Source organism: Colobus angolensis, unplaced genomic scaffold, assembly GCF_000951035.1.
Source record: "Colobus angolensis palliatus isolate OR3802 unplaced genomic scaffold, Cang.pa_1.0 Scaffold106, whole genome shotgun sequence".
Taxonomy (NCBI): domain Eukaryota; kingdom Metazoa; phylum Chordata; class Mammalia; order Primates; family Cercopithecidae; genus Colobus; species Colobus angolensis.
Window position 1 is genome coordinate 847,390 of NW_012111586.1, and position 25,999 is coordinate 873,388.

Genomic DNA, 25,999 nt, shown 5'->3' on the forward strand with positions numbered 1-25,999 from the left:
GTAATACATATAGGTATTTCCATTTGCTAAGTGCCAGTTTTCCCTTCTCACACCCTTCTTACAACCCCTCTTCATGTCAGGGAGACAAAAAATTAGTTACAAAAACAAATTTCTCCCAGATTTTGTCAGCTGAGCCTCTAGAGACAAATATCCTTGGTGTTTTATTTCCTTAAGTATTTTCTGAGTGCCTGCTGTGCATCAAGCACTGTACTGAATAGTGCCGAGGACCCACAGGAACCAAATCGGCATCTTCTCATGAAACTCAGACTAGTGCCAGAAAACTGGACTTGTGATGAAGGAACAGATGAAGTGCTCTGGAAATTCAGGGGTGAAGGAGGAAGATAAGCTGTCTTTAGAGAGGAAACAGTAGCATATAGAGGAACCAGAGGGGGCAATTCCAAATGAAATGAACACCCGGCAGCTTGACAGCTCACTGGGCCCATACAAACAACATGGTTCATTTTGTGTGTGGGGGGGGGGGGTGCGGGAGGTGGGTGGAGTTAATGGAGTAGGGGTTGTATAGTACCATTGTTAAAAGCAGGGGTTTTAGCTTATTCACTGTACGACTTCAGGCACATAACCTCTTTGAGCCTGTCAAATAAAGGTACAGTATTTACTTCACATTCAAAATAATGCATTTCAAGCCTAAGCATCACGGTTGGCACAAAACTGCTCTTTATGAACACCTACTATCAAATATTATGTGATAGAAATGCCTTGAATGTCAAGATAAAGAATGTATATATTCTCTGGGTCACAGGGATCAAACAGATTTTTGAGCAATAGAGGACACTGATGAGAGGTGCGCATAAGGGACCGGATCCTGAGTCAAAGTCTAAGCTGCTGAAGTGGTTGCAACCCCACTTACTTTTGTCTCACTCCCATCCAAACCTCCCTACCCTCAATCCACAAGCATTTCAAAACCATGTTTCTAAAAACCAGCCATTTATATCTGTTTAGGTAAGTAACAGGAGTGAGGTGGTGTATTTACAAGTTGGCTTGTCCAGATATACTATAACTTAGTGTCTGTATTTAATATTGACAACCAAAAAATATATATAAATATCTTGCATCTATACACAACAGGGCAGGAGTCTCCGTGTCTTCTTGAGCAGTGAGTTTGCAGGCTCCCACAGGCCCTCTTCTCATGGTGACAGTGTGGCCCTCAGTGCAAAGGAGACTAGAACCCAGCAGCCCAGACTGGCCCTTCCCCTCTCCTCCCTGCACTCCAGTGCTCCCAACTGGTCTCAGGTAAGGAAAGATTAATTTGAGTGGTTGGGTAGGAAGAGATGGGAATGGGCAAATCCTAATGGAGCCTGACCCCTAGAGTGGGGAGATCCAGGCCAGCAGAAGGGGTGGCCATAGCCACCTCCTGGGATAGAAGCCTTGTAGTTCATAGTTCGATTAGTGTGTCCTTAGGACATAGGTCCGGCCCTACAGATTAGCTTGGTGAAGAAGGCAAGTGTCTGGACAGGGCTTAGTCCCCACCCTCAGGCACTGAGCCATTCAGGGTGACGCCTGGGATATGGGTAGAGGAGACTCAGGCTGATATAAAAATAACAAAATCAGTAATAAAAAAATTATAAAACCTGTTGCTTGTCTGAATAGATTTGAGCAACAGTCCTGCTTTCGTTAAAATCCTGGAGCTGTTAAGTCCTGAATATTCTTCTGGACATCATTGCTGGCTGGAGAAAGGAGCCCCAGGCCCGGCTCAGCTGACATCTGTCAGTTTGGAAGTCTCATCCAGCTGCCTGTGCTCCTGAGAGATCCTTAGGGCTGCTGGGAGCAGGCCGGGCTGGTGGTCTGGGGCGCCTCACACTTGGGAATCAGCCCCCAGGGGATGGAACAGCTCCTCGGGTGTCTTGTCACTTTGGCTGGCTCCCCCCTGCCGGAAGCCGGAAGCAATCTCATCGAAGGTGCGGCCTTTAGTCTCGGGAACTTTGAAGTAGGTGAAGATGAAGAACAGAACCAGGAGCACAGTGAAGATGATGAAGACGTAGGGACCACACAGTTGCTGAAAGACATACAGACACGCTTGGTTGGAGTCATGACCCTACATCCTGGCTGTAGGACTTTGGATAAGTCACTTTACCTTTGGGCCTTTGAGCTGAAAAAGGGAACATCCACCTCCCCAGGAAGGCTATCATAATTGAATGAGATCACACTTGCATCTAGCGTGTAATAGGCTCCAGGAGCACCACTCAAGGCTAAGGGGAGAACACTGGAGTTGAGGTCAGCATTCTTGGTCATGTGACCTGGGCTTTCTACCCTCGGTTTCCTCCTCAGCATGATTCCTAATGAGAATGCTGGGCCAGCACTTTGCACAGCACTGTGGGGTCATGCGTGCAGGCAAGAAATGGTGAGTATAGAGATAGTGGGGGTTCTCACCTCCACATACTGGAAGCACATGCCCACAATGAAATTTGAGGTCCAGTTGGAGAAGCCTGCAACAGCAATGGCAGCTGGACGTGGACCCTGGCTGAAGAGTTCAGCCACGATGAACCATGGAATGGGGCCAGGACCCACTTCAAAGAAGGCCACAAAGCCAAAGATGGCTACGATGCTCAGATAGGACATCCAGGGTAGTTGCTCCTGTTGAGGATGACGAAGAAGGGGAAAAGTTAGATTGGGTTGTGATGGATCCTCAGGGGAAACAGAAGCTACAGAGGCAGCCCAGAGCAGAGCCATGCTAGAAGGCAGGAAGCCTGGGGCCGGTCCTGGATTTGTTGTGTATCCAGCGTTGGGCCTACGTTTCCTCATCTGAACAAAATGACCTAAGTCCTGCGGGTTTGTTCCAAGTGTGAGCCCACCCCCTGGGAGTGGTAATGTGGTATGCATGTGGACGGTGCTAAGAGGCCCCGTGGTCCCCTGGCTGTGCCTGCAGTGCAGTCTGCCTGTGGCAGGATGCAGAAGAACATTCCTGGGGGTGGGGTGGATTCAGGTTCTAAGGTTTGTGAGGTGCCCAGCTCAGGATGGCACAGAGTAAGCACTAAGCATATGGTTCTGCATATAACCATTCTCCTTGAGGAGGCCAGGGTAGAAAAGTTACGGTCTTTCCACTTGCTGCCTGTCTGGCCTTTCGGCAACCACCAAACTTTCCAAGCCCAGGTTGAGCTGTAAAATGATGGTCACGGTGCTTTCCTTGCCCAGAGGCTGAATAAACGACTGCCTGTGTGTGAGTGCCAGGCACAGGGTTGGCACAGTGGTCACAGTCACAGGCTTGGGGCTGAGGTTGATTCTTGGCTTCATCCTTTATCTGACAAGTTACTAACCTCACTGGGAATTAGGCTTTCTCCCCCATAAAATGGGAAGAACTGAACTACACCTCCAGTCGTGTGAACTGAATGAGGCAAGACGTGTTTCTGCACCTCTGTGGGGAGGAGAGCAGTACTTCCCAGGGTTGCTGTGAAGATGAATTGAGGCTCCAGGTGAAGATTGGAAAGGGTTAATATGAGGCAAAGTAATTCCTTAAGGAGGTGAGAGTTTGGGGTCTGGGACCAGAGGTGCTGTGCTGAGAATCCATCAAGCAGGGGAGGAGCAAGTTCAAGAGAGGATGTGTGAGGTTTGGAAGGAGACAACTTCAGGAGCCAGGAGGTCGGACCCACAGCCAGGGAGAGCGCAGTCACCACCTGGCCTGCCAGCCTGGGGCTGAGACAGGCATTTTGGGATCTGAAGCCCAGGCGAACTCCCCCACATCCCTCACCCTCCAGAACCTGGTAACTCACCAGCAGCGCCAGCGCGATGGTCATGAGTATGGCACAACCTGCCATGCCAGCCAGGCCTATGAGGTGCAGGGTCCGCCGGCCTGCTCGCTCCACCACAAACAGCTGTGGGCAGAGACAGTGTCAGTGCCACCCCTGCCTGGTGCTCCTCTGAACCCACCCACCCAGAGGCCTCGCCTCAACAGTCGGGAAGGTCACAGGGCACTGCAAAGACCAGCAGGGAAGATGGCACCGCCTCCTCCCTGGGGCTTGGCTGGGGGAGCCAGTAAGCGAAGACTCACCGACACAACAGTGAAGGCCGTGTTGACGATGCCGGAGCCAATGGTGGCGTACACAGGCTGCTGCACCCCTGCCTTCTCAAAGATGCTCGTGGAGTAATAGAAGACCTGCCAGACAAGATAAACTGTTGGGGCCTACCTGGACATTGTGGCCCTTCCCTGCCTCTGTAGCAGTGGATGTGGGACCCAGGATGAGTAAAGAATGAAGGGGACAAATACTCAGGCAGAAGGACACTGCACTGCAGTGACCTTACAGGCTTGGATTCTAAAAGGAAGCTTCTCCTTTGGCAGAGGCGTATCTGTTATTTCAAGTTTAGGGCTTGTTCACCGTGCACACTTGACCAGAGGGCTTGGTTGGGGCACAGGAAGGGTGGGTGGGGGCACTCACAGCATTGATGCCCGATAGCTGCTGGGACAGCTGCAGCACCACAGCAATGAGGATGGGCTGGCGGTAGGCGGGGGAGCGGAACAGCTCCAGGATGGTGACCTTCTTCTCCCGCATCATCTGCCGACTCTCTTCCTTCATCTCCTGCAGGTCATGGGTCACGTCAGCCGTCCCGCGCAGCTTCTTCAGTACTGGAGGAACCGGAGGGAAGGTAGGGGTGGCTCAGAGTGGGAAGAAGGCCAGGGCTCAGGGAGTGGGGAGGAGGGCAGGGCCCGGCCCGTACCACTCTTGGCCCGGTTCTCCTCGTTGCGGTTGATGAGCAGGAAGCGGGGGCTCTCGGGGCAGAAGGGCAGCACGATGCACTGCAGCAGGGCCGGGACGAAGATGATGCTCAGCAGCAGGGGCCACAGGTCCTCGTTGCCCATGATGGAGTCCAGGCCAAACACCTGGGGGAAGCAGGGGCCGTGAGCCTCTGCCCTGACGCCCCCTTCCCACCCCGTCCTGCCAGAGTGGCCTTCCCTACTTTGTGTCAGCTGCAGCTTCACAGAAGAGCCCCAGTTCTAGAGGCTCTGCCACTAGCATGAGGCTCAACCTCTCTGAACCCTCAGTTTCCTCATCGGTCATGTGGGGAAAGGAGGACCTACCCCACAGTGTTGCTGGGAGGACAAATGCCAAGGCCACAGATGTGTCCAGCACAGAGAATGGGGGCTGCTACTCTGCCACAGGAGGGTTTTGGGGACAGGGAAGGGGAAGCCTCCTGGAGAGAGGGTACACTGCGCATAATGGCCTAAGGCATGCTGGGGGAAGGCCGGCCCTGTGTTTGACAGCCTAGAGTGAGAAGAAAGGGATTGAGAAGAGTCAAGTCATCTTGCTCTCAACTGGGAGGCCATGGTGCTGTGTTCTCTGGACCTGTGTACCATAGCTGTCCTCTGCAGGGCTGTGGGGGCTGGGTGGAAGAGAAACTGCTCTGCTGGGCACAGATCTAAGAGCCACTGAAGCTGTGGGCAGGGGCTGTGCCAGGCAGGTAGATCCTGCCCCAGCTTACCTGGGCGATGAGGATGCCAACGACAATGCCCAGCTGGTGCAGGGTGCCCAGGGCCCCACGAAGGGCTGTGGGTGACACCTCACCCACATACATGGGCACGAAGCCTGTGGTCAGGCCGCAGTACACACCAATGATGAAGCGGCCCAGGATCAACATCTCAAAGGACTTGCCCAGTTTCGAGAAACCCATGAGCACGGCAGACACAAAGGCCAGCAGGTTCATCATCAGCATTGAATTCCGCCTGGGGATGGGGTCACAGGTCAGGCCGGTGCCCACATTCCTTGGGCTCCCAGGGGCTGGGTCATAGGTAATACCCTAGAACAGACAGGGAAGTCTCCCCCACCTCCCACCCCATCTGGGACTCCCTGGGCAGGAGGGCATGGGCCCTCCAAGGGCAGTGCCAGGACCTCTCCTACTTACCGGCCAAAGCGGTTAACGAAAAGGCCCACAGAGAAGGAGCCAATCATGCCCCCAACGGAGAAGATGGCCACCGAGAGGGACCAGAGTGTGGTGAGCGTGGTGGGCAGGATGCGCTCCCCATAGCGGTGGATCCATGTCTGGTTGTAGAACTCCTCAATCACCTGCAGGGAGAGATGCAGCCTGGGTGGGCAAGCCCCGGGCCAGGACCCAGTCTTCCTTTTCCTTTCCCCTTGCACCCCTCCCTAAGAGAGGGCCGGGGCCTGGCTCTGCCACAGATTCACTCCATGTTCTTGAGCCAAGTCCCTCTATTTTTGTGGGCCTCATTTTCCCCAGGCAAGAAACAAGGGGTTGGAGTCCATCTGAGAGCCCTGCCAACTCTCCTGCTTCCCCTAACGTGTGGTTTCCAGTGCCCTGTGGCTTCACAGGCTCAGTGTGACTTGCTGGGATGATGGCAAGTGACCAATGGTGGAAGTTCAGGCATAGAACAGAGAGGTACAAGGCCAGGTGTGGTGGCTCACGCCTGTAATCCCAGCGCTTTGGGAGATCAAGGCAAGCAGATCACGGGAGGTCAGGAATTTGAGATCAGCCTGACCAACATGGTGAAACCCTGTCTCTGCTAAAAGTAAAAAAAAATTAGCTGGACGTGGTGGTGCAAGCATGTAATCCCAGCTATGCGGGAGGGTGAGGCAGGAGATCGCTTGAACCCAAGACATGGAGGTTACAGTGAGCCAAGACTGCACCACTGCACTCCAGCCTGAGACTCTATGTCTCCAAAAAAAAAAAAAAAAAAAGAGGTACAGAAGGAAAAGGGCCTTCCTACTTGCCCCTTTTATCCTCACCAAGTCTCAAAGCCCCAAGGGCCCATCTCCTGCCACCCGACCCTCTCCCCAACCCCTTGCTGGGGAGGAAGCAGGGCTTGACAGACAGGTTCCGCCATCCAGGAAGTACAGACTCCCTGACCGCACTGAGGGCCTGGTGTGACAAACTCACACATGTCACCCTTCAGATGTGCTTGAAAGACTCACACTGTGGCTTTCTGTTCCCCAGGCCTAGCTCCCTTGTGTCTGGCCTGCGAGCACCCCCTTGAAGGACCCACGCATGGCCTCCTCCCCTCTCCCAAGGGCCCAGCTAGGAGGTATGGGGAAAGGCTCCACACAAGGAAGCAGTTCCAGGAACTGGAAATGCCTGTCCTAGGACAGACCTGCCTACCAGCCCTGCCCTCAACCTGGCCAGCTCCCAGGGATGTGTACTGCCTGAGTACACTCACCACACTCTCAGTGCCACAGGACTGGCCGGATCCAGCCAGCCACACGTATAGCAGAGTGCAGGCCTAGTTACCCCGAAACGGCTTCTTGTGCACGTATATCATCACACACACATAACCATGCTCATAGAATCTGAATATTCTTGCTTCAGCCAGTCACAAACTCACAGGCCCCTCATCCCCTACCACTTACAGCTCAAACTCAATTCCATTTGAACCCAACCCATCCCAACACCCCTCCATGTGTGTGCAAGCTCATACACACACAGCGGTATGCAGCCTCCGTCACTGCTGTTGGTCCTCCCTATCCCTTCCAACCCACTGAGGTCTAGCAAAAGAGGAAGGTGTGGGCGGGCACACTTGCCAAACGGGGGCCTGCAGTCCCAGAAATGCCCACCGAATATGCTGGGCCTGCCTCCTGGTGCCTTCCTTCCCATTGCTGTGGGTCCTCAGCTTCTAGTCATCTCTTTCCCTGCCCTGTCACAACCTGTCCCAAGTCTGGAGGCATCTGATGGAGGCCAGGCTCCAACGGGCGAGGACAGTTGGTAGGGCAGAGGCAAGCCCTAAGGATCTGCTTGTCCATTCCAAGGATGCCAGGCAGGGCAGTGAACAGAAACCTGAACTCTGAATCTGGACACAACTAAATTCAGGTACTAGCTCCACCCCTTATTTCCAGTGTGACCGTGAGCAAGTTATTTCATCTTTGAGTTTCCACGGCCCCATTTCTAAAGTGCAGACATTAGCAGTAGCTGCTTCACAGTGCTGCAGGGAATCAGTGACACAGCGCTCTCCAGTGCTTGGTGTCATCATCCCTAAAATCACCCCACTGCACACTGCTGGCCTGAAGGCTGTGCAGACCACTAACAGGGTCTCCCCAAGCCTTCAACCTGTAACTCAAAATCGGGGCTCTTGCCTGGTATCAATCCAATCTCCCTACCTACCACACCTTTGCGCTATATACCATTTCCCACTCCTCTATGCCTTTGAGATGCTACCACTCCTGCCTGGAAGGTACCCCTGGCCTTACTGCTGAAACCTTTCGAGATCCAGGTTTCCCTGACTCCAGGAGTTTGTCTTCCCTGAGGAAGACACTTGATTCACACCATGGTCTGTCCCAGAGCCAATGCCAGGGATACCTGGTGAGTAAATGGAGGAATTGATGAACTAAAGATGTTTGGCTCTCCTCTTAGAACCCCTTGATTCTGCTGGGGGCAGAGAGAAGGTAGATATTGAGAAAAAAACAGAGCAACAAAACACAAAGTGTTCTTCTATGGACGAAACTAACCCCAGAGGAGGACTGGTCGGGAATGGTAATGCCCCGTTTATCAGGCTCCACCAAGAACAGGCTGTTCTGGATGAGGGTGGATATGGGAACTGTCCAGATAAATGGCACTTGCCCTTTTGAGGGTCCAACCTTTCCTGACCCATTATGGGGTGAAAATTTGACGAGATTTCACTTTGCTCTCCTGAGCAACCAGACCTACAAGCAGGGCTGCAGGGCAATGGTGTCTGCCCTTGGGGCTCTCTGCAGGGGCAAAGAGAGGTGTTTGCCCCTGTGCAGACTGGCTCCTGATGGCTAAATTTCTGCATGCCGTAGTTCTAAGGTATTCCCCCACTCCTCTGTGGTTCAGAGGCTTGTCTTGTACAACTCTACACACCCTTTTGAAATTTGCCAAGAAGTCAGCAAATGGAATTTGTTTGAATTGTATACAAAGAAAGAGTAAATAGGTGCTAAGTAAGGCCTGAAACTACCTAAATAAGCTTGAAGATCTGTTGAGATGTTGGGGCAACTGATAAGAGAGGTGTATAAGTGAGGCGTGACCAGAGCTCCACCCTGAGTTACGTCTCCTGCCAGTGGTCACACAGTCAGAGGGACCCAATCTTTTCCAGGGCTGGCTCCTGGACGCTGCCTAGCTGCTCTGTCACTCAGACCACTTTATGGGGTGAAGGAAGGGTGAGCAGCCAGCTCTCTGCATGTTAACCTTGGCCTAGACTCACCCTCTCCAGCCCACAGCAGTACTTCCTGGCCAAGCTGAGGCTGGGGAGTGCGTTTCTGCCTCTTGGTGCCTGAGATTTCTGGGAAGAAGCCACGCCTGGTTTTCCATTCCTACTGCTGGTTCCTGTGTTCTGTGCCCTCTCTTCCTTGGGGATTCATATGGGGTTCCATGCTGACTCTTGGCCCAGGAGAGGCAGGGGATGCTGGAGAATGAGAAGAACCCTACATAGGGAAAAGCTCTGGGGTCACATCCCCCCTAGAAGTGTCTGGGTGCACCTCAGGAAAGAAGAGTCTACTTATGCCCTGACAGGATCCCACAGGCCCAATCCTGTGGGATCCCAGCAGCCTCCGCAGCCCTGGGTCATGTGTGAGGTGAGACCTGGCCCGTGCCTGTTCTGAACGCTCCCACCTCACATGCCCATCCCAAGCTTAGGAGTTAGACACTTGATGCTGCCACCACCCCACATCCACCAATCACCAGGTCCTCTCGATTCTGCCTCCGAGTCTGTCCTACTTCTCTACCCAGGCAGCCTGCCCTGGGTCTCATCTGGATTCTGCTCCTGACTCTTCCTATCCACCAAAGTCAGATCTCATTTCCCACAGCGAACCACCCCTCAGAATGCAGCTGGTGTCCCGCACACCAAATGTGCCAGGCTCGGCCATTCACCCGCTTCTCTGCTCCCCTCCCAGCCCGGTCTCCACCCAGCTGTGGGGTCTGGGTGTTGGCAAGCGTGTTGAGGAGGGAGGAGTGGTTCTGGTAAGTTCCCAGGGGGACTGCCATGGCGTCGGCCAGCCGAGAGCTGAGGGGCTACTAAAGATCTCTGTCCAGGTGCCTCACTGAGCCTAGAGGACACCCACCATGGAGACCACCCTAGAGAAGCAGGTTGACTCTGGGCAGCTGAGATCCTTTGGACCGGATGGCTTCTGGTACATGAAGCTATTCCTCACCCAGTGGCTTTCCTGGGGTGAGGGGGAGGCCTGCACAAGCCTAAGGACACCCTGGGAATCCCCATACCACCTCCTGCCAGTCTAGGCAACTGTGGGTGAGACCACATGTCTGCCTGTCTACCAAGGAACTTCTCACTTCCCCTTTGTAGCGCGGCATGAGGCGGCGAACACTGCCTGGCACATGGCTAAGCTGTTACTGTTGTCACTGTTGCTCTCTCAGGAAGAGAAGTCACCACCTTCAGAGGAGCCCTAGGGACAAGGTTTTCCATTATGAAATTGCTGGAAATCATTACCCTAAGAATGTAAGAGTAAGGAGGAACCTGAAGGAAGTAGGGGCCTGCCTCGGGGAGTAAAGCTACTCTCTAGGCCCTGCTCAGCTGCTCCTGGCAGAGGAACCCAGCAGGTCTGTAGCCCCAGAGGGCAGAGGCGCCAGGGCCAGACTCCAGCTTCGGGGAAGGAAGAGCTTTATAGACTTCAGGGTATGAGGCTGCCCACCTTACAGGTGGTGAGTTCCCTGTAAGTAGGGAGCATGCAAGTCAAAGTGCTCCAGAGCCAGACTGGCAAACATTTTATGTAAAAGGCTAGCTAGAATCCATTAGGCAGGGTCTGTGAGCCACATATGGCCTCTGTCACTCATTGTTCTTTTTTTCTCAACCTTGTAAAAATGTAAAAACCATTGTTAGCTCATGGGGTGTACAAAAACAGGCTGCTGGCTGGATGTGGCCCTCCTGCCAACCCTTGATCTAGGATTCTAGACCACTGCCAGGAGGGGTATGTGTTTTGGAACCTCTGGCTGGTCTCACCATCCTTCCTGCTAGACATTCCTCTACCCCAGGAGGACTAGGTCGGCTAGGTCATCCCAGCAGGGATCCCTGGGCCAGGCTGAAGCTCCATCTCAACCCTCCCTGTGCTCTACTGGATGCTATTGTGGGGAAAAAGGGCCTAACTGCCAGCCAAGCTTTCAGCGCCAGTTACAAGGAGGAAAGGGCCAGCTTCTCCGGCTTAGCCCCTCAGCCTGGCCTTCACCCCTGTTCCCTGCCTGCCTGTCTTCCAGCTGGGGCTGGCCCCGCATTGCCCCTCCCCCAAGCTCTCAGCCCAGGGCCTTCATCTCCACAGCAACTCTCAGCCACACCCCAGGGTCAGCTGGGAGATTGGAGCCAGATGTTCCAGGTGGGGCTGGACAGATAAGCCTCCCCATTGGGTCCCCTGGGGCCTCATTTTGGGGCCTGGGGGAAGAGGCCCAGGTTGGGGCTACAGCTGAGCCCCAACCCCCCTGCAGAGGGCGGGACCACCCAGGCTGCTTCCCTGGAAGAGCCCTGACATGGCTAGCCTCCAAACCAAGGCCAGGCCTGCCGGCAGACAGAGAAATCATCCCACCGCGGCAGCCATACCCGAAGCCCTTCTAAGCTCTTGCAATAAAGTGACTCCTCTACCCCAGCTATGACTCACGAGGCACACGCGGTGACACCTCACATCTTTGCTTGGGCCTAATCACCTTTCAGGGCATGCACAGATACTCCTCTGGAAAGCCTTCCTCCTGAGAACCACCCCTCCCTCTCCACTGCAACTGGTTCTCCAACAGAGGCGGCTTTGGCACCCCATAGGACATCTGCCAATGCCCAGAGACATTTTTGGTTGTCACACTGGCTACTGGCATCCAGAGGGTAGAAGCCAAGGATGCTGATAAACATCCTCCAACGCACGGACGGGCCTCTACAACACCAGCAGAAACATCACAGCGCCAGGCTGAGCAACCCGGCTCTAAGGGCGAAGCCTCTCTCTTCCCTGCTTCCACTGTGCTTGTTCACATTTCCACCATTGCCTTTAGACAGCTAACTGTAAGGTGCCGTGTGCTCCCTCTGCAGTAAACCTCAGCATGGAGATGGTCTGATGCATCTGTGTCGCTGGTGCCCAGCATGGCGCTGGAGGTGGAGAGTTGACCCTAAATGACCAGCAAGCCATGAATGTAACTGAAGGGCTTGAGGGGTGATGTGATATGACAGGATGTGATGGTGTAAGAGATTGTGCAACTGTGTGTGGGAAACTTGAGACGCTGGGACATGACTGAGCTTGACTCAGCTCCGAAGTGAGAGCACACACGGCCAGCTGGGTGGCAGCTGTAGGTGAGTGAAAAGGTGTTTAGGTGCCCATCTCCCACAATGGTCAAGGGCACAGACTAGGGCCAGACTCCCTGGAGTTACATCACAGCCTTGCCACTTACTAGCTGTGTGTCCTTGCTTTCATTGCTTAACATCTCTGTGCCCCAGTTTCTTATAAAGCAGGGAAAATTATGGTGTCTGCCTAATGGGGTTATTTTGAGGAACAACTGAATTACTATTTCTAGAGTATGTATAACAATGCCTGGATTGTATAACAATCTGTAACAATGTATAACAAGCCTTAAGTAAGCAGTAAGGGTTTATGGTAGTGGTGATGGGTGAAGGGGAGAGGGGACCAGAACTCTTTGGATATAGGAGAGAGAAGGAGAGGCTGCCTGGAGCGCGAAGCCCAGCTTAGCCTGACAGGACACAGGGCTTGGGTTGGGAGGCGGGTGTTGCCTCCAGCTCTTTCACTCACCAAGCTGGGTCATCTTGGGCAGACCTCACCTCCTCTGCAGACCAGGTTCCTCCTTTGTCAAACAAGGAGTGTTGTTTGTCAAACAATGAGGCCTTTTCTGGACCAGACTCTCTGGATTCTGAGGATGCCTTATTCTCAGACATGCCTGACACTGTCCCTTGGGCCAGGACTTCATGGTTTCTCAGTGGCTGTTAGTCTACTGGCACTCGGTTATTTCTACTGGCAGCTCAGTCATTTGGGGAGGGGAAAGGCAGTGCTCATATGAGCCCAGTATGATGGTCAGGATTCTCTGTTCATTTAGCTGCTCCCCCTGTGGCTGGGCTCACCTCTTCCACCTCTGTCCTCCTCCTCCAGGAGGGGATGCATGGCAGGAATTTCCTGTCATCACTTACAGCAGGGCAGGGCCAGTGCGCAGGGCTGGGGAAGCGCGAGGCCTGGAGCCCACCTCTAGCTTAGCCCCTCACTCTCCAGATACCTCATCTGGCTTCAGTTCCCTCATTTAGAAGAGGGGAAGATAATGTCAGCCCCGCCTGCCTTGTAGAGTTGCTGTGAGGCGGTAATTTATGGGGAGGTGCTTTGTAAACATGTAAGAAAGTAGGATTAATTAACCACTTCCAGGAGGAAGCCCTTTGGGGCCTGTTTTATGGAAGAGAACAAGCTTCTGGCATCCTCACCATTCATGGGGCAAAGTCTCTTTTCAAGAGTAGGCAAACCATGGCCAACCCAATGCTGTTTCCTAAGACAGGTTCTTCTAAACAGACAAGGGAAGTTGGTGTGCCCAGTGCAGGCAGTTAGCGATTCCTCATCAGCAGAACATTTCACATCCCTGCACCTCTGCAGAAGCCACTCCCACTGCCCAGACACCTGCCCTTCCTGCCCTATGGGGTCAACTCACCCTTCAAGGTCGAGCATAGCTGCCAAGTCCTCCGTGAAGCCCTTTTTTTTAAATCTCCCGTCTCCCCAGCCCTAGCATTAGTTGCCCCCTGTTTGCTCCCACAGCACCTTGAAGCCCTCTGTTAGTGACACTCTGGCTTTCTCCAAGGGGTCTCTCCCACTGCTGTGGAGACAGGGCCTGGCTCGGACTGTGTCTCAGGCAGCTCCCTGAGGGCCAGCCTGTGCCTGCTGTGTTCACAGCTATACTTCTCCTTCCTCACTGTCTAGGACAGCACCTGGCACAGCGTGGATGCTCAGGAAGTCCTGGCTGAATGAAAGGGTTGGCCGGATGGAATCTGTGCCGCCCTAGGGCAGGCCTTCAGCCCTACCCGGGCACAGGAGTCGCTCTGCCCTGTTACTACACGTGGGCTCTGAGCCTCACTTTCATTTCTTCCCCTTGGGTCCTTCTATCCTCTCTTCACATGTTACATGTATCACTTCTAATCTGTCTCTGGGTTGGAAAAACTGCAGCCAGCCTTGTGAGAAGTGTTTGTAAAGTGCAAAAGTCAACAGACCGAGTGCCTGGGTACTTGTCCAAGAAACACCGCTAGATTTCAGCGTTCTCAGTTCTGGCCACTCACATCTCCAGTTTTGGTCTGCTGGGGCTGGTTCCTGAAGTGACCTTTGGACAGGTGCCCATACATGGTCCTATGAATGCAGTTTACAGCCTCACCTGGGCCCTCTGAGCTGCTGACCAGCCCTGTGATGCCCTGGTCAGAGGTTCTGCCTATATTCCATGACAGTTATAACCTCTCGCTTATTTCTGATTAGACAGGAGGCCCCGAGGATCACAGAAGTCCATCTCAGATTTGTCTACATCTTTGGAAGTCTCTCAGTCCCTGGCTGGTCATGGTGGCTCACACCTGTCATCTCAGCACTTTGGGAGGCCAAGGCAGGTGGATCACCTGAGGTCAGGAGTTTGAGACAGCCTCACCAACGTGGTGAAACCCCATCTCCACTAGAAACACAAGAATTAGCTGGGCATGGTGGTACGCACCTGTACCAGTAGCCCAGCTACTCAGGAGGCTGAGCCAGGAGAATCACTTGAACCCAGGAAGCGGAGGTTGCAGTGAGCCAAGATCATGCCACTGCACTCCGGTCTGGGCAACAGAGCAAGACTCCATCTCAAAAAAAAAAACAGTACCTCAGTCCCTCCTGGCCAAAGGAAGCCCCTCCCTTCTGCTCCGACACCACCTCCCTCCTGGAAGACCTCCGCCCTCACTTCCTTATCTTCACCCTCTCCTCTGCTGATTCCTTCCAACATGTTTTAAAATGACCTTCATTAAAATACATACATACATACATAAATACATACCTAAATTCCTAGCCATACCATCATTCCAAACCTCCTCAACTCTTTTCTCCCTTTCCCACCAACTCTTTTGGAAGTGCTGTCTCCACCCTTTCTCATCTGCCTCTCACTCTTCACCCAGTCGTAGTGAGGCTTCTACCCGTGCTGTGCCACCCAGTCAGCCCAAATGGCCACAAGGCCACCATCGCCTCTTCTGCATTCAGCGATGTGGAGAGGCTTGCCCAGTTCAACCCCTGGGGTACCTGATGGCGCTCCTCCACTCCGTTCATCCACTCACTATCCACCAGCGTCTATGACTGTGGCAGGCACCTTTCCAGGCACTAAGGACACGGCCGTGGACAAATCAGACAAATACCCTGGCCCTTCGACAGCTTACGTTCTCCCTCTGTGTTTGGAGGGTATCCTCTCCTCCTCTCCTGGTTTTAGAGATACCAGCTCTTGTTCTTCTACTTAGGGTCCTTTTCTAGCAATGGGTTGTTCTCTGGGGCCTTGATCTTTTTACTTTTAATTTTTATTGATTTAATTATAAAATTGAGATGAGGTCTTGATGTGTTGCTCAGGCTGGTCTTGAACTCCTGGGCTCAAGTGATCCACCCACCTCAGCCTCCCAAAGTGCTGGGATTACAGCGTGAGCCACCGTGCCTGCCTTAATCTTCATTTCTCTTTTTATTCCACAGTCTCCCTAGAAGATCTTCCTCCACTGTGTGGATACCAGTGACTAACTCTCAACTTTTCTCCAGCCTGGGTCTAAGAAACAGACCCACACATGCAGGTGCCTCCTGCACATCTCCAGCAGTGTCACCCACGTCTCCATTCCTGCACATCCCACAGCCACCTCTCAGCTCCTGGCACACCTGCTCCTTCTTCAAACCACTCCTTCTTCAAACCACACATCACCAGATACCTAGAAACCATTTTTAAACCCTTCTCTGTTGCCCTCGCACGGAATTGATGACCAAATCCTGTCCATTCTTCCTCTGAGGGTTTGCTTTTATGTCACTAGTGCAACGGCAACTTTCTTGATGGTTTCCCGTCTCTAGTCTCACATTCTTAGGTCTACCCCTCCATACCAGAGGCCTGAGTCATTTCCGTACAATGCAAGTCTGATCACGTCTGCCCTGGGCAGAGGGTTCCTATTGTCTTCATCCTGAAGTCCATGCTCCCTAGCTGCCCCTCCCCCCTCCCCTGCCGCCCCTTCTGACTGTGCCCTGTGCCGTGCCATACTCACAGGGCCCTTTGTGGTCTGGCTCTTGCCTACCTTGTTGACCTCCCCAACCTTCCCCCTCCTCCTGTTCACTCTAGTGACACATTAAACTACTCATGCTTTACTGAATGCCAGGCTTTCTCTCTTCTGGGCATTTTACTTTGCAGGCCCCCTGCTCACCCCAACCCTGTTCTGTTTCTGGAAAACACCTTCTCTGTCCTGACCTTAGAGTCCTAGTTCTGTCATTAACTCACTATGAGATCACAGTCAAGACATCACTCAGTCCAGTACTGTCAACCTTGGCTGCACAGTTGAATTGGTGGGGAAGCTTCTAATTGAATGCCGAAACAGCATCCCAGACCAATTAAATCAGAATCTGGGGGTGTCCTGGAAACCAGTGTGCAGCCAAGTGGAGAGCTCAGCCTCCCTCTGTTTCCTAGCTCAGCCTCCCTCTGTTTCCTCCCAGCCTGTCTTACGGACTTTCCATTTGTAAGGATTCCCAAAGGGAGCCATTTCTGAAGCACACACTTCGGCAAGAGCTGTCAAGAGCACTTAGCAAATGCAGGGCTTGGGGCTGGTCCAAGCATAGGCCCACGGTCGCCATGCCCGGCAAACTTGGAAAAGTCCTGTCACCTCGGCTGCAGCTGAGCATGACTCAGCAGGCCAAGCCTTCCTGGTGACTTGCTCCTCGGCAATGGGCATGGCCCATAGCCCATAGTGCCTATTTGGAAAAAAGCCCAGCTAACTCCAGACACTACCTGGTTCCCCCAAACAGGCCCCTGATCTTTGGGAGTCACCACACTCACTTTCTAGCCTCATCCGTCTGGACAAGAAATGTGGTCCTGACGTGAGGACTGCCCACTCATTTGGTCCTCTCTGAGAAGGTACAGATTTTTAAACTGGCAAGGCAGCTGGTTAGGAAGACAGCCTGCGGCCATGGAAATAAAGAGCTTGGCTTCTGACTCCAACATTCAGTAGCTTTGTGACCTTGGGCCTGTCGGTCATTTCATCTGCCTGGACCTCAGTTTCTGGGTCTATAAAATGGAAATGACCACCCAATCTCATAAACACAAGCAAAATGCCTGGTACAGAGGAAGGGCTCAGTTAGTTTCCTTTCCTGTCCCTACCCCCTACCCCCTTTTCTTCTTCTCTCCTCCTTAATGCAAGTAGGCTGGGCTGGAGGAGATGATCTAGGTCCTTTCCCATCCTGACATTCAAGTAAACAAGTGGGGACAGATCTAGGATGCATGGCAGGGAGGAGGAAGCCAGCACAGACCTTCACCCCCTGCGGCTCCCTAGGGCAAGACGCCATTTCTGCTTTGATTGGCACAGGGCCTTCAGGGAGGACGCAGTTTCAACCTACAATTGGATGCCTTAAAAGGAAGTGCACTGCCTGTGGATGGGTATGAGTGCAGGCTCAAGGACCACCTGGCAGGCAGGTGTTGGATACCAGCTGTCTCTGACTAGCTGGGTGATATTGGGCAGGTTTCCTCTCTCTGGCCATTTCCCACACCTGCAGGCTGGGAGTGGTGCCTGTTGCCTACAGTGCTGCAGTGAGCATCAAGTGAGACAAGCCCATGAAAACCCTCTGCAGCCCCAGAATGCCATGGAAATGCAGCATTATTGTATTGAGCTTTGCTGAGTTTATTATATCATAAAACATATTATTATACGACTGAGTTGGGTGGAGGGTTGGTCAAGAGGCCCTATAAAAGACCCCAGGATTCTGTGGGACCTGAGATTCTAGAATTCTGCCGCCCTAAGATTCCAAAGCAAGAGACGAGTCTCTGACATTGTCAGGGCCAGAAAATTGGCTGGAGAGGCAGACAGTGCGTTGATGTGAATGACTCTAGTTCAGGTGGTGGTGGTGCGAGACCGTGGGCATGTGTGATGTGCAACAGAGCAGGCTGGTGTCCATAAGCCAGCGATGGCATCGTACTCACCTTCTGGGGGGCATTGATGACTCCAGTGTTGTAGCCAAATTGCAGGGAGCCAAGCACTGCTCCTCCCACGGCCAGCATGAGGCGACCCGTCAGCTTCTGCCGAGAAACAAACCACACTGTCATAGGCGTGTCTGGGCCCAGGTTACTACAGGGCAGGGCCTGGACTGGCAGGTCCCTGTGTTCAGGTATCTTGCCTGACTCCTGGCACCACACCAGTCTTTCTCCCAGGAAACTTGGCCTATTCCCGACCTCAGGTGCCCAAACCAGCCTAGCTGACTTCAAGACACTGGGCTGGCCGACCATTTCCTGGGGACAGAGGGGAAGTATGGTCTTCTCTCTCTGTAGCCAGGTCTCAGAGAGGGAGAGGCTTCAGATTCGTGGGGGTCTCATTTCTCTGGTGAAGCCATGCCTGGGGTCTGGTGGTTCTAGACTCTCTAACTGGGAGGCCCAGGAACCAGCCCTCCTATGCAAGGGGGCCCAAATTACTTGGTAGGAGTAGCACAGATATAGGAGAAACAACCTGGATTTGGAGCTGAAGGCGCTTGCTTCTGATTCCAGCCCATCGGCCTGTTTGCTCTGTGAATTCCAGCTAAGTCCCCCTTGCACCACTTCTCCCCTGTCCTCTATTTGATGGTCAGCAAAATGGCAACAGCTTCATTTGTCATATTGGAGCTGTGATCCCACCTTGCCCTGACCTTCCTGCTGTTCACAAGGCAGGAAACTGAACCCTGAGAGGGTGAGGTAAGTTCCAGATCAGTCAGGAGTCTGCGGCAGAGAGCTCAGGGCTCCGGACTCCCTACCCAGTGCTCCTGACGGCAACAATCCCCAAACCATAAGGCTCTCAAGGTTATTTGGACATAGATGACATGCCAGGCAGGAATGCACTTCGGAGAAGTGCACAAGGTGAGTAAGAGTGTTGGGCCAAGGTGTTTCCAGTGGGCAAAGGGCTAGGAGAGAAAAAGGGCAGTTTGCTTCTGTCCACTGGAAGCCGAGGACATGACGCAGCAGGAAGGGCAGAGGCCAGCAGGGGAAGAGCCCTGCTTAGCCACAGGTGACTGAGAGGCCAGTGGGACGTCCGACTTGCTGGAGAAAAGTACTCTTTTCAGCTATAAAAATGAGGAAGTCAGCAAATGTGACATTAGGCAGGCCTTTAACTGATTGTGGGAGAACAGGGCTGCAGGAGGCACACCAAAGAAATGACTGGCATTCACTACGCACACCACACCAGACTGGGCACTGGAAGGGAGTGGAGCCGGCCACGGCCTGCCTGTGGGTTTCTGGGCCTCGGTTTCCACAGAACCCAGAAGCAGCGTTTACTTCAAGATCATCACAGATAGCCCTGGGCATAGCTGTTATCAGGCATATTCCCAGTATGGTCTTTTCATTCTCTGGAAGCTGTCAGGGCAACGATTGCAAAAGCCAAGGCTCTCACATCAGAGGCTGCGAAAGAGGAAGAAGGCTTTGGCCCAGGAGGAGTGTACAGCTCAGAGCCCCCTCTGTGCATGCGTTGTGTTCTTCCTTCCCATTAGTCTGACCCCTTAGCCTGCCTCTGGACATTTATTCCACATGCTGGGGCTTCTCTCATACCACAGGGACTCCATTCTCTCTAAGTTCTCTGCGTTGGAAAGACAGCCCAATGCAACTTTCTAACTGGAAAGACAGCCCCCTGCCCCAGTATGTCCTGGCACTGCCCCCAGAGTCTCCCTCTCTCAAGTCTCTGGGGAGCCTTCAGGCCCAGAGCTGTTGTTCTGAGTGGGTAGTGAGCAGCCGACAAACTTCTGGGGGATCTCAGTGACACACCAGGTCAAGTCTAACTCATAGGGTGGACGCTGGGATTAAATCAGAGGCTGTGGCAAGGCACTACTCATCACCAGGAGGGTTCACTAAACAGCAACTGCTAGGCCCGTCACATGCTGGGCTTTCTGCCTGCGGAATTACCTGCATTTGGCTTATGGGATGCAAAGTATATACTGTATTTTTCTGGAACACATTTATTTAAAAGAATGCACAAGAGGCTGGGCGCGGTAGCTCACACCCGTAATCCCAGCTTGAGGCCAGGAGTTCGAGACCAGCCTGGCCAACATGGCAAAACCCTGTCTCTACTAAAAATACAAAAATTAGCCGGGCATGGTGGTGCATGCCTGTAGTCCCAGCTACTTGGGAGGCTGAGGGACAGGAATCACTTTGTCTGGGAGATGAAGTGAGCTAAGATGGCGCCACTGCACTGCACTCCAGCCTGGGCGACAGAGCAGACTCTGTCTAAAAAAAGAATGTACAAGAAAGGTGACATTCTAACCCGGGGGGCCTGGGTGACTGGGGACAGGGTGAAAGGGAGATTTCATTTTATAGCCTTTGGCACTTTTTTGAATTCTGAATGGTGTGAATGGAATCACCTATTCAAAATAATTTTTACAAGCCCTATGATTTCATACTACTTAGAACAAAGCAATTTAAATAAAAACATTAAGTGGAAAATAATACAAATGATCCGTGGATCATTTGTATTATTTTATGTTGGCAGAGCATGAGTGAATGACACTGGCCGTGTGAGGCAAGTGCTATTATCACAGGCCCTGTTTTACTGGGGTCTGCATCTGATGTTCAAGGGGTCTGGAGCCTCTGAAGTCATCCCTGGGGCCCCACTGAGCAGTTGCTCGATTTTAGCCTCTGGCAATGGGGGCTGCTGGGGTCCAAGGACATAACCCTCTGCTGGACCTTGTCATCGGCAGGTCGAGGTCAAACTCCACTTTAGAAAACCTGCCTACCCACACCCTGGATCATATCCACATCCACCCAGGCAGCTGCGGTACTAGGACTCACTAAAATACCAGTGACCTATGCTCCAGGTCTCATGCTAAGTGAGGCTGGGGCCCCAGATGAAACTGGACCCAGTCCTGACACCAAGGAAGGGGTTTCCAGTCCAGTGGGGTGGGGACAGTGGGGAGGCAGATGAAGATGAGTGGCTAGTGTGGTCTTGGCTTCAACAGGAGGCTGGTATGAGGCACTGTGAGAACCCTGGAGGGAAAGATTTCCACTTTTGCCTGGGTACGAAAAAAGATGAGCTCCCAGGAGGTGACACTGGAGCTGGGCCGTGAAGGACACACAGAGAGTCTGCCAAGTGGGAAAGCAATGGCAAGGCTACATTCCAGGTGGACAGAACAGTATGTGCAGGGGGAAGAAATGGGGACCGATCGGTCAGATTAAGAAGCAGGGTGCTCAGTGTGGCTCGGTGCTAGGTGTAGGGGGAGGGACATGGCCCCTGCTCCTCAGTAGGCACACGATGACACTGCAACCAATCTCAGATTCATGCTCCCCTCCTGCTGCGCCCACCATAGCCAGCTTGATCACTGCTGGGCTTGGAAGCTGACCCACGTTTAAATGCAGCAAGCTGCCTCCTTTCACCTTGGAGTGGGATACAAGGTAGCCCTGCTTTGGGCCTTGGTTTCCTCACCTAGAAAATGGAGATGAAAGTTCCTTCCTTAAAGCGTTGCTGTTAAGTTTTCTATCAGTATCTATCATGAAGCCTGGCAGAATTCCCTCCACAAGTGTTTGCTGGATCAAGGAAGAAGAGCAAGCTACCCTTGACCGGGCAACCTCAGCACCATCTGCCCCCACCAGCCAGTGGCTGGAACTGGAACGTGGTAATGAAGTCCATTCACTCAACGTGTATTTATTCTGGTGTCAAGCTGATGAACAGTTGGTGATGACTTAGAGAAGGGTACTAGCCCCAGAGAGTTTGTGATTTTCTTGTGGGAGCCTTTTTTACCGGTGGGGAGCAATGTACTGCCCAGAACCTGGGATCCCCAGCAGCCCATCATCACTCCCTGGGGATAAGACTACTTTCTAGAACATTCCATTCGCTTCCAGGCCTTTGCTCTTGCTATGTCCTCTACAGTCTCTAGCTTATTACCTATCTGCCACTCAGTTTGGGAACTCCTTAAGAATAGAACCAGGGACAGGACGCAGTGACTCACGCCTGTAATCCCAGCACTTTGGGAGGCCAACGTGGGCGGATCACTTGACCTCAGGAGTTCAAGACGACGAGCCTGGGCAACATGGTGAAACCAGGTCTCCACTAAAATTACAACAACAACAACAACAAAATGGCCAGACATGGCGGCACACATCTGTATCCAGCCACTCAGGAGGCTGAGGTAGGAGGATCAGCCTGGGAGGCAGAAGTTGAGCCTGGGAGGCAGAAGTTGCAGTGAGTCATGCCACCTTACTCTAGCCTCGGCAACAGAGTGAGAAAAAAAAAGAATGGAACCTGGGTCATACCGTGTCTGCAGCCAGAGTGGCCAGAGGAGGGAACAGCACATACAAATTGCAAAACAAAGAAAACCTGCCACTTTTCAATTTAGCTTTTAGGCAAAGCTGGCTCTGTGTGTATCTGTTGTGCCAGACCAGTGTTCATCCTTAGCCATTATCAAACCCCTGGAGAGTGCTGGAACATCAGAGCTCTGAGAGGTGAAAACAGCATCCCCAAAACCCTCCACTCCAAACCCACAGGGCTGTTGAGGAAAGACCTCTGAAGTCAGGCAGACTGAGTTCAAATCCTGACTCTCCTAACAGAGTCATGACCTCTCAGCTTGGCCAGCGCCTGGGCTCAGGGTCCAGCACAGAGAGGATTTCTCATGTCTCCACCCCTCACCCTCCCTATCCCACTGCTGGGGGTCTCACAACCCACAAGAGACCTCCCTTTCCCAGGAAGCCATGGATGAGGTATTAAGATTCAGGACCTCTCTCTCCCCTAACACTCAGATGCCAGATGGCCCTGGCCACACTGTATAACTTGCAAAAACCGTGGCCTTTTTTTTTTTTTTTGAGATGGAGTCTCACTCTGTCACCCAGGCTGGGGTGCAGTGGTGTGATCTCAGCTCACTGCAAGCTCCGCCTCCCGGGTTCACGCCATTCTCCTGCCTTAGCCTCCCGAGTAGCTGGGACTACAGGCGTCTGCCACCATCACCATGCCTGGCTGATTTTTTGTATTTTTAGTAGAGACGGGGTTTCTTTTTTTTTTTGGAGACGGAATCTAGCTCTGTCGCCCAGGCTGGAGTGCAGTGGCGCGATCTTGGCTCACTGCAAGCTCCGCCTCCCGGGTTCCCGCCATTCTCCTGCCTCAGCCTCCCGAGTAGCTGGGACTACAGGCGCCCGCCATCTCGCCCGGCTAGTTTTTTGTATTTTTTAGTAGAGACGGGGTTTCACCGTGTAGCTCAGGATGGTCTCGATCTCCTGACCTCGTGATCCACCCGTCTCGGCCTCCCAAAGTGCTGGGATTACAGGATTGAGCCACCGCACCCGGCCTGAGATGGGGTTTCACTGCGTTAGCCAGGATGGTCTCGATCTCCTGACCTTGTGATCCGCCCGCCTCGGCCTCCCAAAGTGCTGGGATTACAGGCGTGAGCCACCGCACCCGGCCAAACCGTGGCCTTTTGACCCATGTCAGTGTGTCGGCATAGCGCTCCAGCCCCCGGGTTGGCCTGCGGCAGGTTCTCAATCTATATTGGCAGAGGGAGGGCACATGGCTACTGCCACTCAGAGGCAGGGTATTCCTGGCAAGAGGAGGGTCCCAGGGCCAACAGAATCCAGACGTTGCTCCGTCTTGTCCTCTTCCTACAGCATCCCACGTGGGTTCCTGAGGTGCAGGGAAGCAGGGGACGCAGGGCTTTCCAACTGCTTAGTACACAGCACAAACCTGGGTGGGAGGGGTTTACCTAATCCATGACAGCTCCCTTTGTTTTGTTGTGTTTCTTACTCATTTAAACAAATTTTGGGGCATTAAAAGAAAGAACCTCAAGGCTGGACGCGGTGGCTCATACCTGTAATCCCAGCACTCTGGTAGGCCGAGGCGGGCGGATTGGTTAAGACCAGGAGTTCGAGACCAGTCTGGCCAACACAACAAAAACCTTGTCTCTACTAAAAATACAAAAACTGGGGCCGGGCGCGGTGGCTCACGCCTGCAGTTCCAGCACTTTGGGAGGCCAAGGCATGCAGATCACAAGGTCAAGAGATCGAGACCATCCTGGCTAACATGGTGAAACCCCGTTTCTACTAAAAATTAAAAAAAAAAAAAAAAAAATTAGCCCGGCGTGGTGGCGCACACCTGTAGTCCCAGCTACTGGGGAGGCTGAGGCAGGAGAATGGCGTGAACCCGGGAGGCGGAGCTTGCAGTGAGCTGAGATAGTGTCACCGCACTCCAGCCCGGGTGACAGAGCAAGACTCCGTCTCAAAAAAAAAAGTACAAAAATTAGTGGGACGTGGTGGCACATGCCTATAATCCCAGCTACTTGGGAGGCTGAGGCACGAGAATATAATCACTTTAACCTGGAAGGCAGAGGTTGTAGTGAGCAGATATCGCACCACTGCATTCCAGTCTGGGCGACAGAGCAAGACACTCTCAAAAAAAAGAAAAAAAGACAGCCTTGGCAGCAGTAAGAAAGAATGAAGCTCAAGAAATTGCAGACTGCTATAACATTGGCACATGACAGGAGGCGCCTGAGGTCAGAGGGCAGGTGCCCAGCCTAGCATACAAACAAAAGCCAGGGTTGGGACTAGAGTTGTCTGGTTTCCTAGCCTGGCATTTTACCCTCTGACCGGTTCCATCCTGCCAAGTCTTTTAAGAAAGAAGAATGATGGACTAACAGCCCGAAGCCTGACCTTAGGGTGACCTCAAGCATTAAGTGCTCCTGAAGCCACTTCCTTTAAGCCTTCCAGTGATGTCAAGACCCTAGCATGACTGAAGCTCCCGACACCCCTGGTGGCCCTCGAGGCAGAAGGCATTCGCCAGTCTTGAAAGTAGAACTGAGAGGAGAGAGCTGGTGCATTTATCAGCAGCACCAGCGAGCTGAGGCACCCTGCCAGGGGCTGCTCAGACATTCTGATTTAACCACCATGAACAAGCTTTTGGGGAGAGATTGCTCCCTTTTCACAGATGAGAAATGAGAGGGAGGGAAAAGCACAGAACGAGGGGGCTCTAGGCTTCAGAGAAGCTTCCAATTGGGGGTCTCTGATGCCAAATTCTGCGCCTTTCCTGCTCAGGTCCTCCCCTTGTTTCCGGGTACTGGTCTCTGAAGGAAACAAGGTTTCTACCTGGTGCTTTCTATGTAGGTCAAATTCCGTAACAGCAGCTCTCTGAGCCTTGCCCACTCTGAGCCGAGACAGCACGGGCACAAGCTCAGAAAACTTTGGGCCACTTTGCTGCATTTGCTGTAAGCCAAAGTTGGCAAACTATGGCAGCTAAGAATGAGTTTTACATTTTTAAGTGGCTGGAGAGAAAAAAAAGACGACGACTAATATTTTGTGATATGTAAGAATTATATTAAATTCACATTTCAGTGACCATGAATAAAATTTTATTGGAACACAGTCATACTCATTTGTCTACGGCTGCTTTTGTACTGCAACAGCAAAGCTGAGCGGCAGGCTGAGAACTACATGTCCCACAAAGCTGACAATATTTACGCTATATCTGGCCCTTTAGAAAAAAGTTGATTGGCCTCTGATTTAAGCCCCAAGTCCCCTGACCTGCCCAGCATTCTCAAAGCCTTCCAGGCAAAACCACATCCTCCCTAAATAACCGAAAAGGTATGCATCCTATAATGGAATGTTAAATGTAAACAACTGGCTTCTTGGCTGTGTGCGGGCGTGGGGTCAGGATCTGGACCCTGGGGAAACTGACATCCCTGAGAAGATACACATTTGGTGGTTAGATGGGCAATAATTCAAGTAAGAGAACACTAATTTGGTGGGCACATGCAAAGTTCACTGTCACTCTCAGCAGACACGTTTAACTCCCAGCTCCTCCACTTGTGTGACCTTAAAAAAGTCCTTTCCTGGTTGGGCACAGTGGCTCATGCCTGTAATCCCAGCACTTTGGGAGGCCAAGGTGGGCGGATCACCTGAGGTCAGGAGTTCAAGATCAGCCTGACCAACATGGTGAAACCCTGTCTCTACTAAAAACACGAAAAATTAG

The 25,999-nt window shown here is 52.7% G+C and overlaps 1 protein-coding gene across 2 annotated transcripts; it reads right to left on the bottom strand.

Moving 5' to 3' along the window:
* Positions 1-756: 756 nt before the first annotated feature.
* SLC2A1 (solute carrier family 2 (facilitated glucose transporter), member 1) lies at positions 757-25,235 on the bottom strand. 2 transcript variants are annotated; one of them, XM_011945234.1, is made up of 10 exons: positions 25,221-25,235; positions 18,028-18,123; positions 5,851-6,011; positions 5,431-5,671; positions 4,669-4,831; positions 4,389-4,576; positions 4,004-4,108; positions 3,726-3,827; positions 2,389-2,592; positions 757-2,014 (listed from the first exon to the last, which is right to left on the bottom strand). In XM_011945234.1, exons 2-10 carry the CDS (start codon positions 18,103-18,105, stop codon positions 1,814-1,816), a joined length of 1,443 nt encoding a protein of 480 aa, XP_011800624.1. In that variant the 5' UTR covers positions 18,106-18,123; positions 25,221-25,235; the 3' UTR covers positions 757-1,813. The 2 variants fall into 2 exon arrangements, with proteins under 2 accessions (XP_011800624.1, XP_011800633.1); XM_011945243.1 differs by lacking the exon at positions 25,221-25,235 and adding an exon at positions 21,368-21,397 and having other exon boundaries at positions 18,028-18,120.
* Positions 25,236-25,999: the final 764 nt, after the last annotated feature.

Excerpts from the sequence above, each read along its gene's own strand:
- SLC2A1 (XM_011945234.1), bottom strand. The coding sequence starts at position 18,105 with ATGCTGGCCGTGGGAGGAGCAGTGCTTGGCTCCCTGCAATTTGGCTAC. Across the intron at positions 2,593-3,725 it reads CCATCGCGCTGGCGCTGCTG|GAGCAACTACCCTGGATGTC; the intron begins GTGAGTTACCAG and ends CATCCTCAACAG. Across the intron at positions 2,015-2,388 it reads TGTGCTTCCAGTATGTGGAG|CAACTGTGTGGTCCCTACGT; the intron begins GTGAGAACCCCC and ends TATGTCTTTCAG.